Below are 14,729 nucleotides of genomic sequence, written 5' to 3'. Positions count from 1 at the left end.
ATGCTATGTTAGAGACTGATATTTTAGGTAGCAATTTGTGCGTGATTCTAAACAAGACAATCACAGTATCCATAGAGAGGCACTGGTCTATAGTTTGTCATTATGATCATAATTATATTCGTTTGTATACGACTATCCACTCGCGGTATATCCAGACTGTTCCAATGTCGTACCCCTGTACCGTTTGAATGGAACAGCCCAGCACGTACGTGTATGCTCTACTCCCAGTGTGGTCAAGTTGAAAGCGCCGCCTTGTGTCCACATACCTTGTACTGTTGGTTCTAGTGAGGCTTGTTTGGTGTGATGCGTGCGCGTGTGTGCTGCCCACCTTTCATAAATAACCAGTGAATTAAGCGCACTCTGTCAGATTTTGCGCGGTCTGCCCGACCACAAGTTGTGTGATGAGCTGGCTGTGTTGTTTCAGTGGCTTCTATGATATTCACTTCAAACGGATTGTGTTGGTGTACCTGCTAAGAGGAATCAACTGAACTGTCCTTTTCTTACCTTTTCACAGGTTGGTAAGCGAGATGACGGCTGGTTGATAGCAATGGAAAAAGTGAGGTGATGTGATCGCGGACGCAAACTGTGTATCGAACAATCAGCGGCGTTGCATTCCTGTGGCGAGCCCATCAGCGATTGGTTTGTGTTTTTTAGCTGATGTCTCAACTCTGAAGATGGGCGATTCATGTGTTTCCTGCCCAAACGCAAAGTGGTGACGAACAACAACATCTTTATACGGAGACAAATCGTCTCCCGTCACAGACAGGGTAAAATCGACCATCTAGGTTTTTTCTTTATTACCGGTTACCAGTACTTCCGCCGTACCGGCAGCCAGCGGCTCGGCCGCGGCAGACGGCCCAGATGATGACCGGCTCACGGTGGATAGCCTCCCTTGCGGTTCTCTGGATCGTTACGCTAGAGACGCTTAGCCAGGACCCCACGCAGTCAACAGACTCACCCAGCGATCTCGAAGAGATACGCGTTGGATTACTAACCGCCGCCAAACCACCGACTGAAAGCGAATTCGTCAACCGGGAAGGCTTGGTAGTGAGCGGTGCTGCTAGCCTGGCTATAGAACACATCAACAGCAGGGATGACCTGCTACCTGACCATCGACTCGTCCTATCAAACATGTACGATACTAAAGGAACTGAAGTGGGGAGCATACAACTTCTCACCTCTCAGTGGTTGGAGGGTGTGGTAGCTTTCTTTGGACCCGATCAGACTTGCGCCACGGAAGCCCGGATAGCCACTGCGTGGAACCTGCCCATGATTTCTTACGTGAGTACCATTTTTGTAGTCTTGTCTCATAATGTTGTAATAATGGAGGTTTGCGCTGACACCACTTGGCAATAAGTATCTCTAATGAGTTATGAGTGATTCTAAGAAGGACATGTGTAAAGTCAACGTTTCGATCAGTACGCTCTATTCGTCTTCGGGAGAATGGTGTAATTTATAGTCACGTGGTGCTACCGCTAACTTGCACTTGTTGCTTGCCTCACCATTAAAACTTCTTCACATCGTATATAATAATGTTGCATTCTAAGAAGGGCAGATTGGCATTTAGTTTAAGAAGTCGTTGCACAGCACACCTGTCTCCTGAATATTCTAAAAATAGAAAGAGAAGCAGAAAATAGTGAAATTCCTTAATTCGTCAATCGTCTTTAACATGCCACTCGAAACATTTTTTCCTAAAATTATAATTGAAATCTTCGGCGTCAACAAGTCGTCATGAAGCCTCTCTGTGCAGCTCTGGTATGAGATTATCATTTCGTGAAAGCAAATTTAATCTCTCGATCAAGTGTAGACGCCTGTATTTCGATCGATCCTACTAGATTTGTTTGCACAACAACAAATCAAGGTTAAAGTTTAAAGAAGTCATTTTTTTGTAAAAAGATTGCAACAATTGAACGAGCTTCTACTTTAGCTGTAAGTTTGTTTTGAGCATAAACACGGTATCAACTGCATTTTTTGCCCGCAAGATGAAGCAAGCTGAATAGTATAGAAGATATGTTCTTTCGTAAAGCCAGTCACGGTTTTAAATGGACAGTGTGTCATTCCTTTATCTTTAGCTTGGCAAGATAACGTGTGGATGTTATTAGCGGAGTTTATGTACCGTAGCTTACAGGGAAATTCACTATTTATGATAAGGCCCTATACGCAATCGTATCTCGAATCTTGAATAGGCCTACTTCAAGTATATAATACAAGAAGGTCATATTTCAAGCGAATAGGTCCGACTGAACTTGAATCGATACTATTCTTGTGGCACATTTTTCACCCGTTTATGGGAATATGCATTAGAGAACTTGCTACCTTATATACACCGTATAAAGTCGCGATCTGCAGGAAAAATCAATCATGCCATTTTGCATATTGACTCGGTCAACATGATGCGGCACATATGAGACAGCGTATTGTTCAAATCTATGTCGTGTATATTCTTTTGTACCACACGTTCGAGATAAGACAACCACGAGTTGCTAGGGGACTTTTTATGTTGGTAGTCCATACTGGGGTACGTGTTTTAGTACCTTTTGTTACCATACCAAGTACGTTTGTCTAAGGGTCAGGAAGAATGAATGAAATTCAAGTTTAAAGCTCGTCTGCAAGCTGTCGTTAAATATAAACAAGGCTGCTGTTTTATATTCCTTACTCACGTCTACATTTATCACAACGTGTGGGCGCTGTAGTATTTAATGTTGGTACTTTGACCAAATGTCGTTACTGCGCGGAACGAGCGTGGAATGAAAATGAGGTTTATTACCGGTGACCAAGCGGTTAATGCACGGGTGTTGGGCCGCCAAGCGCGGCAGGCCAGGTGCGTTATGGCCCGCTAAATCGCTCAGTCAATGAGCCGTCTCGCGAAATACACCGGCCCCGGTAAACATAAAAACTCCGTTAGCGGAGTAATTATGCCAACTTGCCCGACAGAATTCAGACTTTGCCTCGCCGGTAGCACTTTTCGTTCGGTCGCCAGCTGGTGATATGTAAACGGAGCTTGTTTTATAACAAAGTAGCATTTTGCTTCTAGAACTGTGAGTGTATAATGCCAACTGGAACCTCCTAGATTGACTTTTACGATGTGTGCCAAATTTCATACTTCAAGTTCCGTTGAAATAATTTCAAAGTCTTCTGCGCCATGGCATGTAAGCTCTTATCTAACCTTAGAAGTATGCTCACCGCTTAGCACAGTATTTTCTTCTATAGTAAGCAGAGAATCTTCGCTTACAGTCTTCAGAAGAAATGTAAAATGGGCCAAGGTCAAGTTCAATCGTCGTCAAAATAAAAGGCTTCGTTAATACCTATGCCCTGATATTCGTTTCTGATGTCTGTGTTGGTCAAGTAGTTAAAACAAAAAGATACCACACAATGTACCACTTATTTGCGGTCTGGTTGCCCGGATGTATATCTTTTTTTTAAGAGGTGACCCCAAAAAAGTTGCATTGGAAATCGTTCAACCGGCACTTTGCAATGTTTTTTTTTCATTAACTGTGAAAATCACATTGGAACGGGTGAAAAACACATTGCCATTTATAATCTGTTGTATCTCTGGACTGCATGAATGGATCTTATCACATTTTCGATGTGATTATACACCAGAGTACAAACAATATACTTCATCAACATGAAATGCTGATGTTGGATACTTTTTGAGAAATTCAAAGATGTCTACTTGCACAACTTTTTTGGAGAGTCGCCCTGTTTATGACAGGCTTTTAAGGCGTTAAAAGCTATCATTTCCTAATACACGACAGTATTTACCTCTGAAGCAGCACAAAGCAATTGCAGACATTTTCTTCCTGTTTTACATGTAGTTCAAGTGTTTAACTGTAAAACCACGACTCGGCACCAATCTAACACCTCAATATTGGCGGAGCTACGGTTGAAGTATACAACTATACATGCAAACCTGTAAATCCATATTTAAATGGCTGAATTGTTGGTATATTCACCTCTTTAACATCACACCTGCAAATGTCACGATCCATATTTGCATTAGGTTGAAAGTGGTTTCAAGTTCCATTTTTGATCGTAGGCATGACACTGGAGGGATCTCGAACCAGCACTGCTGATCCATTTCACTATCAGATGTACGATATGCGAAGAGGCAAAATAAGGCCTGGCGTCAGAGGCCCGGAAATTCTGATTGCGTTTGCGTTCAATCTTGCTCTTATCAGCCCCTCAAAGGGGTTTCATGTTCACATGATTAATGTGAAGGTGTGAAGAAATCGCACATTGAATCAGTGAACGCTCGTTTGATGCAATTATATGTCAGATCGTTTCCCGAGTCGTGAGGCATACTGAAATATAAGAAGGACCTGTGTGAATTGAGTCCGTCTGCCAAGGGTTATATATGTTCACAGCTTTGAAAGTGATGTACAACATTTGAAAACATTAAAAAACAAAACTATCAACTTTGTTTTATGAACCTCACTTGACTCTAAGGGAATGATAGTCTCAAGCATCCTGTGAAATTATGGCATCTGCATGATATGCTGTCATTTTGAAGAAAAGTGGATTTTTTGTGTCAATCTCCAACAGGGCCAACAATCGTTTGGAAAAAAATGACTTTATTTTTTAAATACTGCCCCAAATTCACCAAATTTAGCCTTTGTAGTCCACATTTTGTTTGCAAACGGTTACACATCTGTGAAAGTACGCAAGCCAGCTAGACTGGTTCCCTGACCTGACAATTCCCTGACGTTCACAAATTGCTCCGTTTCGTCTGAAGTAGGTTGAGTGACAGACCAAAAACAGCATTTTTTCCCCCTTGGTTTTCCAGCACCCATAAACACAAAACTTGAAATAGGCCAGTTTAACAGTTTTTGTTATAAAATACTAACCCCCAAATCCGCCCTTGTCTGAAAACTACAGTAAAAGCAAATGTTGTATAAAAACCTTTAAATAAAGGTGTTCAAGATGTTTCAAAATCGCATTCAATCAGAGAAAACCTCATGGTTACATTTCTAGTCGCTTTTTGAGCCACAAACTATATCCTTGAATATTGGGAGGTGTAGTCTGAATCAAGCCAATACGTCGGATGTTGATGAGAACGGCACTTTGAATGACTAGAAAATATAAGTGTGATGTAGCAGCTGACGAGTGTCAACAAGAAAGGTACAAATATTCCCATAAAGTAACGGGCTCAAACTTGAGCCAAAGTCCGACTGCCAATTATATCTCTGTTTAGTAAACACGTTCAGTATACTTTCTTTGATTAAATTTCATTTATCTACCCGTAACTAAAAGCCCGGGTACACTGCGATCTTACTGGCTTGTTCACACTTTTTTATTTCAATATGCACTCGAAAACAGAGTGGTTGGACTATCGATGCAGTTCAAATGAGTACGATAGGTAAAGTATATTAGCGGTTATAGCGGGGAACAGATGTGGCGTGCATTTTTATCTAACCCAGAATGGCGTAATTGATTGTATTTCAAGTCACACGAAAATAATATCTTGATTCAGCATTGGAGGCATTTGCATTTGAATGGATCGCCAGTGTTGTCCGCGGTGTCTCTTAGCTATAGATCTTCATTTGATATACCTATGAACTTAGGGAACAAGCGCTTATGGATTGGCTTTCAGTGTTATGTGATTGTTGATTGATGACTGCATTTGATATTCTCAATTCTCAATACTCAATACCATGACTCTACGACAGAGATGGCTTTTTGATGGCAATAAAGTGCCCGTAAAGTATCCACGGTCCTCCCAAGTGGCCGAAAATCGTTTTAAGACTCACTTTTAAATCATTACTGACGACTGTTTCTTTGAGGGGGCAGGGGAACATTTATAAGAAGTGATCCCTCTCGAATGGAAACGAAAATGATTGCAAATCTGCCTGCGTCGCCAGTCACTTACGACCCTGTTGCTCTATCATAATATCAGCGTTCGTGGTGTGTAATAGACCTCGGCGATGGAAACAGCTTATTCCTTGCAGCGTTGCCACGGTAACGGCAGGCGAGGAGACAATCGGAGTTTCCGCTCAAGTGGGCAATTGCCAGACCCATTATTGAGAGGTACGTAGCGAAGACCGTGTTGCTTTTTACTGTCTCGTCTTTCCTCCGAGTATCTTTTGAGATGTTCTCTGACGTCGAGTGCAATCTGATGGGCAATTGCGTATATAAGACAATCAGAGGTGTGGAATTGACTATGACACTTGTGCTGTAAATTTATGAATAATGTTGAAGCAGCTTTCAGTTCGATAAGGCCTTCAACCTCCTCAGGCCTTCAGACCTAAAGGTTCAGCTATTCAACCACTAGAAACAAATTCAGAAACATCCAGTTTTTATTGATAAAAAAAGGTCCTCTCACGTAAAAAGAATAAATTATCAAGTGTATATAAACTGAAGGTGATAATTTTAAGTGTAAAGGAAACTTAAAGGATCCATTAAAGTGTCGTCATTTGCAACTGCGGTGTATGAGGCAATCCCCTTTTTGTGAGAGATCTTTTCTACGTTTGGGCATATGTTATTGTACTCCAATATTCTGCTACCAACATAACACCACACTGTTTTAACCGGGTAATAGCAGAGGCCAAATGGCCCCATATTTACTACTCATTCGTTTTTCATACGATGGAATTTTCGTCGGGGTGATGTAAATCAACGTGACATTTACAATATTAGGTTCTCGCCCTTGTTCTCATTTGTTGCAAGGTCATGTAATAGTAGACCTTATAATAGTAGCCGCATTTTAGTATGTTGTTAGTTAATTCACGGCAAAATAATTTCAGTATCACAATTTACTACACTAAGGAAGTAAATATACCAAAATGTAATTACCTTTGTTGAGGTCGTGCACTCGTTCAATTTTATTTTTGATGCAAGCCTGATAATAGACTTACAAGACCGTATATTCATTGTATCCGTAACGATATTACCAATACATCATGTCAATTATTTGCCAATAATTTGTCATTAACTAATATCAGCGGTATGATGATATCAGCGGGCGTCGATGATAAAGCCACTTATCACTTTGATATCACACTTGTGACTCTCTTGTTTCAATATTGAAGTGAACGAATGATCAAACCACGCCACGCGCGACACGGTACATGACTGCCAGTTAGTGCATGGAAATGTGTAAGGGTGACGGTTCTGAATTTACGTGCATAAATACCGATAGTCAATAGCATGTGACTTAGTTTCAGTTAACAGCTCAATGTGATATGTACAAACTGTTTCTTTTGTTAATTCAAAAATCACAAGATTTACCAGAAACAATCTCAGCGCATCTTTACTGAAGTTTTTAGACGATTGGCCGTCACAGATGACACACCATCGTTAGGTTTTTTCCGATATTAATTTTCGCAAAATGGCAAGTTGAAGAAAATTCAAATTGACACAAAATTGGATATGCCATTAGTATCTTGACTTTTAAATCGTTATAGAATAAGTGGTAAAGGAGGAAAAAATTAACAAGTCCTTGGAAAACAAGTAGCTGTGTCATATCGATGTTAACATAGGCTAACCAATAGAATATTAATGTTAAAACTGATATCGAACAATTTGTTTGGTTCTCCTGACCACCTATCTAGTGAATCTATATTTTCGTCAATTTCCTCATGTCTTGTGCTCAAAACAGTATAAGGCAAGGGGATAACGGACATTCGTATCACGTTGTACAAGGCATGTGAATATACTACCCTACAAATGTACAATAAGTTTTTATCAGTTCAGTATTTTTATCAGTTTCCGTATGAGTGTTTGCACCTGCGCCAGGACAGACTGACTGATGAAATAAAAAAAAAAACATCTTTTAATATCAAAAAATGTTATTGGGGTTTTATTAGCGTTTTTACTTGCATCAGCTACGAAGATTGTCCGCGCGTTTCTTCAAAATGCAATAAGTTAATAACAGAGCTTATAATTACAGCTACATCTGCAGCGTTATTATGTTGTTATTGAAAACCATTCAGTGTGTATTGTGGATGCAGTTTAAGCACGTTGACTTGAACCAATCGTCCTTTTCTCCATCATTGCTAAGTCCTCCGGCGCTCGCGGGTCACAACGTAAGTGCCACTCACGTCAACGGGAAGAAAATATGTTTCTCCGCAAGTGCGAGACTCATTCTTTTGAGTGGGGTTTTATATTGCTGTGTGTATCTTTTGTTGTGTTACAACCTTGAGGTATGATTATTCTTCACGACCATCTGAAAATTGAGATTGCGTGTTTGCGCATGTGTCTCTTCTTTCTTTGCTTCCATTTTGGAGATTGGACTGGCTGGCACCCGGGGCATATCATTTCACCCTTATACACCGCGGACCGTAGCTATACTGATTCAAAAACTCGGTCGTGGATGCAGAGGGGTTTAGTGCCAGTCATCGCATTACGTGTTTACCGTTTCCTTTTTCTTCTCCCGACTGTCCCGAGACGCTCCTGAGATTTTGACCGTGTTAATATTTTCATAACCCAAAGGCTGTTTTGATTAGGTGGCAAATTTGTCTCTTATTGATGGGTTTATATCGGGCGGCGCTGGCAGGGGTACGAACCGGGGAAATCAATCGGTCTCCCAAAGCGGGTATACCACAAAAAGCCGCTTCGGCGTATGCTCCAACTGTTTTATCTCGCTCGCTCCAATTGATACAAATACATCAAAGTATTTATTCCCGTTGTGCGGTATCTTAAAGCTTAATTAAATTGTTTGTCATGCTTGAGCAAAGCTCGGTATTACGTTGTAATTGAATTTCCTGAAATGACTTCCTCGCGCTGATGTTTGTTTTTTGACATTCATGGATGGATGTGAACTGTAATATGGGAGAGACCCAGCGTCGAACGGCATTGACATTCGCCTTGAGTTAATTGACGTCCGTCATTGTTTATTTAACATTCGGAAATGTCTTTGGTGACCGTATGTAATAGAACGTAATGGAACAACTGTAAATTATTCATGCCAAAAAGAATACCCGGTTGCGCTTGAAGGTTGATTACCTCTAATGCTAGACATGAGATGCAAACAGCTTTCTGTCTGCCTCGTGACAAGGACGGCGATTAAATTGGATTTGTGAGAATAATAAATCTTCAAGGTTCTTGTATTTTCGCCTGGTCTTGTGAGAGCAACGTTGGTAAAGCAGTCCAAACAGCGGATAGCTATATATATTGGAATTAGATATAAATGCATCTTCCTATATAGATATGAATTCATATTCCTAACAATACACTGCTTAACACATCGTGAATAACCATTCAATCTAGAGCCCCTAAATACGGCTAACAGCTATTATACAACGTCTGAATCCCCGTCATCTGATTGGTGGTTCATTGATCACGTGTCATTGAATTATTCGTCCGAACGAACGGCGCGGCCGCATGGCTATAGCACAGAATTTCCATTTTACGGTAAATGGAAGTTCCATTGCACAGTCACACTTTTGGCGGCTCTTACCAATCAGATGACAAGGATTTATTCACGGTGTTGTATAAAACAAATAATGAATGTTTCACATTCGTGCAATGGAAAGAATAATTTCATTCGATGACGGATGGAATGTTCCATACCACTCGACTTCGCCTCGTGGAATGGAACATTCCATTTGTCACCTCATGGAATTATTCTTACCATTGCACTCATAAACATTCATTAATTGTATAACGGAAAAATTTTACACCGGAAAATGTGTTTCTTTTTTTAGAATAGTTAGGCCTATTCACTCTTCACAAATTTCGAATTCGAATTTGCATCACCCAAATGCAAAATTCCATCTTACAAATTTCGAATTATTTGCGGCCAAACAATAAGTAAAGCCCATCTTTTTCTTTTTTATATCTTTCTGAACAAATGGTCTTGTTAATTCTTTATACGCCCTGGCAATCACCTTGACTGGCGTATTACCTACCGGACTGCCCTCAGTCAAAAGGAGCATTTGACATTTTCGGATTTGAACAGCCTTTTAATTAAATTCCTTGATCGATAACATTTACAGAAAGATTTAACGTGCATGCGAAAAAACAATAAGCGTTGTATAAAGATCCGATCGAAGAGTTTAAGTTTATCTAAACGGCGTTGTAGCAAATTTAATTATTTTTGTAACGAATTGACGGGTGGGCTCCGTTCAAATCAAACACGAGTTTGTCATGATCCTTGGCTGTTATTCTTTCCTGTGAAGATCAATTAAATGGATTTTCCTCTCCCGTCCACTTGGAATTGATTTAAATTTTAAGCATCTGCTGTCTTGCTTTGACAAAGAGAATAATATATTTTATGAAAAGAGCATGTCTTCATGCGCCTGCAAAGAAAAGAAAACTTGATTCAGCAAAGGCTTCGTAATACATACACTGCATGATTTGTTTACCAATCCACTGCACACACGGATCTCCAGATAAAATATCATATAAAAAGAAAGAGAAATCCTCTGATTGCCTGAACCCTTGGCGACAGAGCATATTTGGGAAAAACCGCCCCAAAAATCAATTTTTTCTTTTGATGAAAAAAAAATGTTTGATTTATGAACGGCTGCGGGTTACGATGGGCCTGTGAGTGTTTGCTAATGTAATTTAGAGCGGCTACCCTGCAGCCGTGTTGCATCTGGAGTTTGGACCGAGCCCAGCGGCAAGATTAAGATTGAGAAAAAAACTTTAAACAAATATTTTGATCCGTATTGTAATTCTCGAAGGAATATATCTGTTCAGGTTATACTTTTTTTCCCTCTTACTTAGTGCTGTAAGGTATCGGAAGTTTGCTAACCAAGCCTGGCAGACTAAGGTGCCCTAATTTAATTTAAGCATTTTTTGTTCTGTATTGTCAGCTTATCGTAACAAAAAAAAACATGTACAAGGTTAATTGCTTATATGATAATAAATGTGGCCTTAAAATGTATTTCTACAATAAGACAGAAAAAAATTGTAAAAAACATAAGATATTCAAACACTTTTAGAATAGAAGGACGATTTAAGTATTAATAAATGAAAGGTTTGCGGAAATGCCATGTGCGAATAATTTCTCAACTAAGAGAATGGTTCTCAAAAGAACCAGAGGCATGGTGTTTCCGCAAACCTTTCATTTATTAGTATCTCCACCATGCAAAGCCTCAAATCTTACTGGCGATTTAATTGTTATATTGAGTAACATCAGTGCCTGATTTCAATTAAAGTTGTAAGACGCAGTTTAATAGTATCACAAAGAAAGCATCCCTCAACATATGCAATTCATGGAGCAAGGACGTGATGCTATTGCCAAAAAATGTCAGTATAAAATACTACTTTGGACAGGGAGAGAATCAAGTGTTTTCCTGATTAAGACTGAGTACGTTCATCATTTCTTGACAGCTATAGATGCAAGTGTTGCCAATGTTTGACGAGCACAGAACGAAATTCGGCAAAATGAAAAAAAAGCTTTCAATTTTCCTGAATATCCATGCGTGGAGGTAATTATTTAATTTTGTACATCCCCGGAACGGAGGAATTTTTTGATAACCTCTACTCCCATTCGCGAGCATCATTTATCACCCGCATTTAAGACGGTGCTTGCGTCATGTCACGACAAGAAACGGCCGAGCATCTCTCAAACCACTGACCGACTCGGACCGATAGAAAAAACCATCCGTGACCGCTCCTTAATTCGCAATATTTCCTTGTCCTACTGCATGCGCACCCTGTAGGACCGTGCACACAGCCCCAGCGAAGCACTAAAAGAGGCTACCCAGTGTCAACTCGGCTCTGCCCTCCGAGAAATCGACCCATTGGACAAATGCACTTGAGCACCATCCAATAAATTGCCTGTGCCCCAAGCAGGTTGTGTTTAACTACACACCGATGGGACATTCTGCGCTGGATAGTTTTCTCAACATCGGCGTTCTGTCAGATCTTCTTCTTGGGGGAAGCCCTACAGCTCAGAGTTGAAAAGGATTGAACGATTGGCGAAAGGGGAGCTATCGGACGCATAACAGCTTCCAGGGGAACACTCGAGTTGTTTTTAATGTTTAAAGTTCCCCCCGAACCACAATCCTTACGACCTGTTTTCGTCAATTTATCTTGACATCACCATACGCTTCCTGCACGTTTGAATTCTCGCTTTCTGATAAGCTAGTGCCAAGTACAGTCTGGAGTCCTCTACATTGTTTAACCTAGTTAGGCAGTCGCTTCAAATTAATGTTCGTTTTAGGAATGTTGCACTAGGAGTAATCTCCATACTTCCGGATCAGATCTCAATAAGTCCCCGCCACTTCGCGCGCGTCGGTTGACTTTAATGTCACAATGTCAGGTATGTCCAGCTCATTAAATCACTTCACATAACATTGTGCAGTCACCTCGCAATAAGTAACAGCAGAATGCGCTATGGTTTCCATCACACCTGATCATTTTCGACTGCGAGAATTGAATCGTAAAGGTCGGTGTTTGTGGACTCTGGAGTAAGTTGAGACTACAGCAGGACTGGAACTTCATGCCAAATGCAATCTTGTTCTGTTGCCCGTTATACCGTGAACATTAATTCTGAATGCGGAAAATTGCCACCACAAGTGTCATCCAAAATCCAAATAATGTTCACCCAAAAGATATTTTGATTTGTGCTTAAGGTGGAATGTGAAAATATGCGGAATACATGAACTTTGTGCCGAACGTAGGAAATATTTTATTCCGATTGAGTCTATTTTGGAAAGTAAATGAGATGTCGCCGCATTGTGACCTTTTGTAGTAAATTGTACTTCAATCTAGGCCTATGCACGTTTCACCTTGTAGCGTTGATTTACACAATGGTGGGGCAATCTGATTCTTTCGTTGGCACTATAGTACTCATCAGTTTAATGGAGTATCAATAGCAGCGTCGTATATTCGGCGTTTCCGTGCGCCTCTTCAGTATACGAGGTCACGAGAGAGGTGTTGAATGTAGATCAAGTGGGCAAGTTCATTGCAATACAAACAGGACCCGAGATCACATCCAAGGTTCTGTCACAGCCGATCGCTTGCCTCGGTCTCATTAACGACAGGTTGTGTTTGCCACACAGCTGGCCGGTTGTCTTCGTCGCAAAGCTAATCGGATGTCACCCTCAAATTGTATCTGTCACATAGCTGATCGGTTTTTAGACGGCCGGTTGCCTCCGTCACAGCCAGTGGGTCGTCCCTGTCACAAAAGGTGACTAGTTGTCTGTTTTATAGCCGGGAAGTTGTCTCTGTCACATAGCCGGCTGGCTCTCTCTGTCACACAGCCGGATGATTGTCTTTGCAACAGCCGGCCGGTTGTCACTGCCTCATAGCCGGCAGTTTGACATTGTCTCTGTTACATAGTCTCTTTCACATAGCTGGCTGGCTGTCTATGTCACAGCCGGCTGGTTGTCTCTGTCACAAAGTTGGCTTGTTGTATATGTCACAGCCGGCTGATAGTTGTCTAGTCACAAAGCTGGCTGGTCGTCACACAGCCGGCCGTTATTGTCTCTGTCACTTACTCGGTCTGTTGTCTCTTTCAGTCGGCTTGTTGTCTCTGTCACATAACAGGCTTGTTGTCTCTGTCACGTAACAGGCTGGTTGTTACTGTCAAGTAGCCGGCAGGTTGTCTCTGTCACATAGCCGGCTGGTTGTCTCTGTCACATAGCCGGCTGGTTGGCTCTATCACATAGCCGGTTGGTTGTCTCTGTCACATAGCCGGCTAGTTGTCTCTGTCGCATAGACAGCTTGTTGTCTCTGTCACATAGCCGGCTGGTTGTCTCTGTCACAAAGCAGGCTGATTGTCTTTGTCACATAGTCGGCTTGTTGTCTCTGTCACATAGCCGGCTGGTTATCTCCGTCATATAGACGGCTGGTTGTCTCTGTCACATAACAGGCCTGTTATCTTTGTCGTCACATAGCCGGCTGCTTGTCTCTGTCACATAGCTATCTGGTTGTCTCTGTCACCTGGTTTTCTGCTCTCAAATTCGGCTGGTTGTCGTTGTCACAAAGCCGGCCGTTGTTTCTGCCACAAAGCAGGCCGGTTGTTTGTCACATAACTGGCCCCTTGTCTTCGTCACATACTGGTTGGTTGTATCTGTCACATCCAGGTCGGATGACTCTGTCAGATAAGACTTGAAGGTTCGCATGGTGAAGTCACAACAAAGTCTCTGTCTAAAAGTCGGCCGGTTGTTTCCGTCACATTTCTTTACGGTAATGTCTTCGTCACAAAGCCAGCCGGTTGTCTTCGTTACAGAGCCAGCCGGGTTCTATCGTCATACAGCCGAACGATACTTGTCATTAAGGTGAATTCATTTCTCTGATTAGAGTGTATTCAGTTGTGCCGCTTCGGGCAGTTCAAAGCACTCTTCGTTAAATGCTTATTTTACTGTTTGAAACATACCACAGGCTGAGCCACAGAATTCACTCATTCCAAGTATATTCTTACGTTTAATTTTTTTTTTTATTATTCACGTCATCATTCTGATATTTTAAGAAGTGAAAGTGTTTTGTGATATTTGTTACTTCTTTTGGGATAAAATGTTCAGGTGCAATTGAGCGTCAAATGCGAAGCTTTATAAATCGCAGTTATTTTGTCGGAGAAGTGGTCATGTTGTCCTGGTTTCTGCTTACACAGACTCTTGTTTGCTCTCAAAACCCCGCCCGTTTGTAGCTGAACATAACGGGATAAAATTTCAGAAAGGTGATACAATGCGATCCTTTTTCCATCTGTAGGGTTTTCTGGTGTTCTCTTAACTGGTGTAATCATGTCTCATTGTTGGTCCTGGAAGGAATAGTGGATTTTCCCCCCGAATGTTTTAACTGAGGAGGCACCTACCGTCGTGATATGATATTCTGGT

The 14,729-nt window shown here is 41.3% G+C and overlaps 1 protein-coding gene across 1 annotated transcript in view; it reads left to right on the top strand.

Moving 5' to 3' along the window:
- Positions 1-352: 352 nt before the first annotated feature.
- LOC119734712 (guanylate cyclase 32E-like) overlaps positions 353-14,729 on the top strand; it is a 73,381-nt gene continuing 59,004 nt past the window's right edge. Inside the window, exon 1 of the mRNA XM_038208251.1 lies at positions 353-1,281. Within this exon, the coding sequence (XP_038064179.1) occupies positions 862-1,281 (420 nt within the window). The 5' untranslated portion in view covers positions 353-861. The remainder of the gene's footprint in view (positions 1,282-14,729) is intronic.

This window comes from Patiria miniata, unplaced genomic scaffold (genome assembly GCF_015706575.1).
Source record: "Patiria miniata isolate m_02_andy unplaced genomic scaffold, ASM1570657v1 HiC_scaffold_28, whole genome shotgun sequence".
Classification (NCBI taxonomy): Eukaryota; Metazoa; Echinodermata; class Asteroidea; order Valvatida; family Asterinidae; genus Patiria; species Patiria miniata.
The sequence above is the reverse complement of the archived record's forward strand: the minus strand, read 5'-3'. Positions and strand labels throughout refer to the sequence as shown.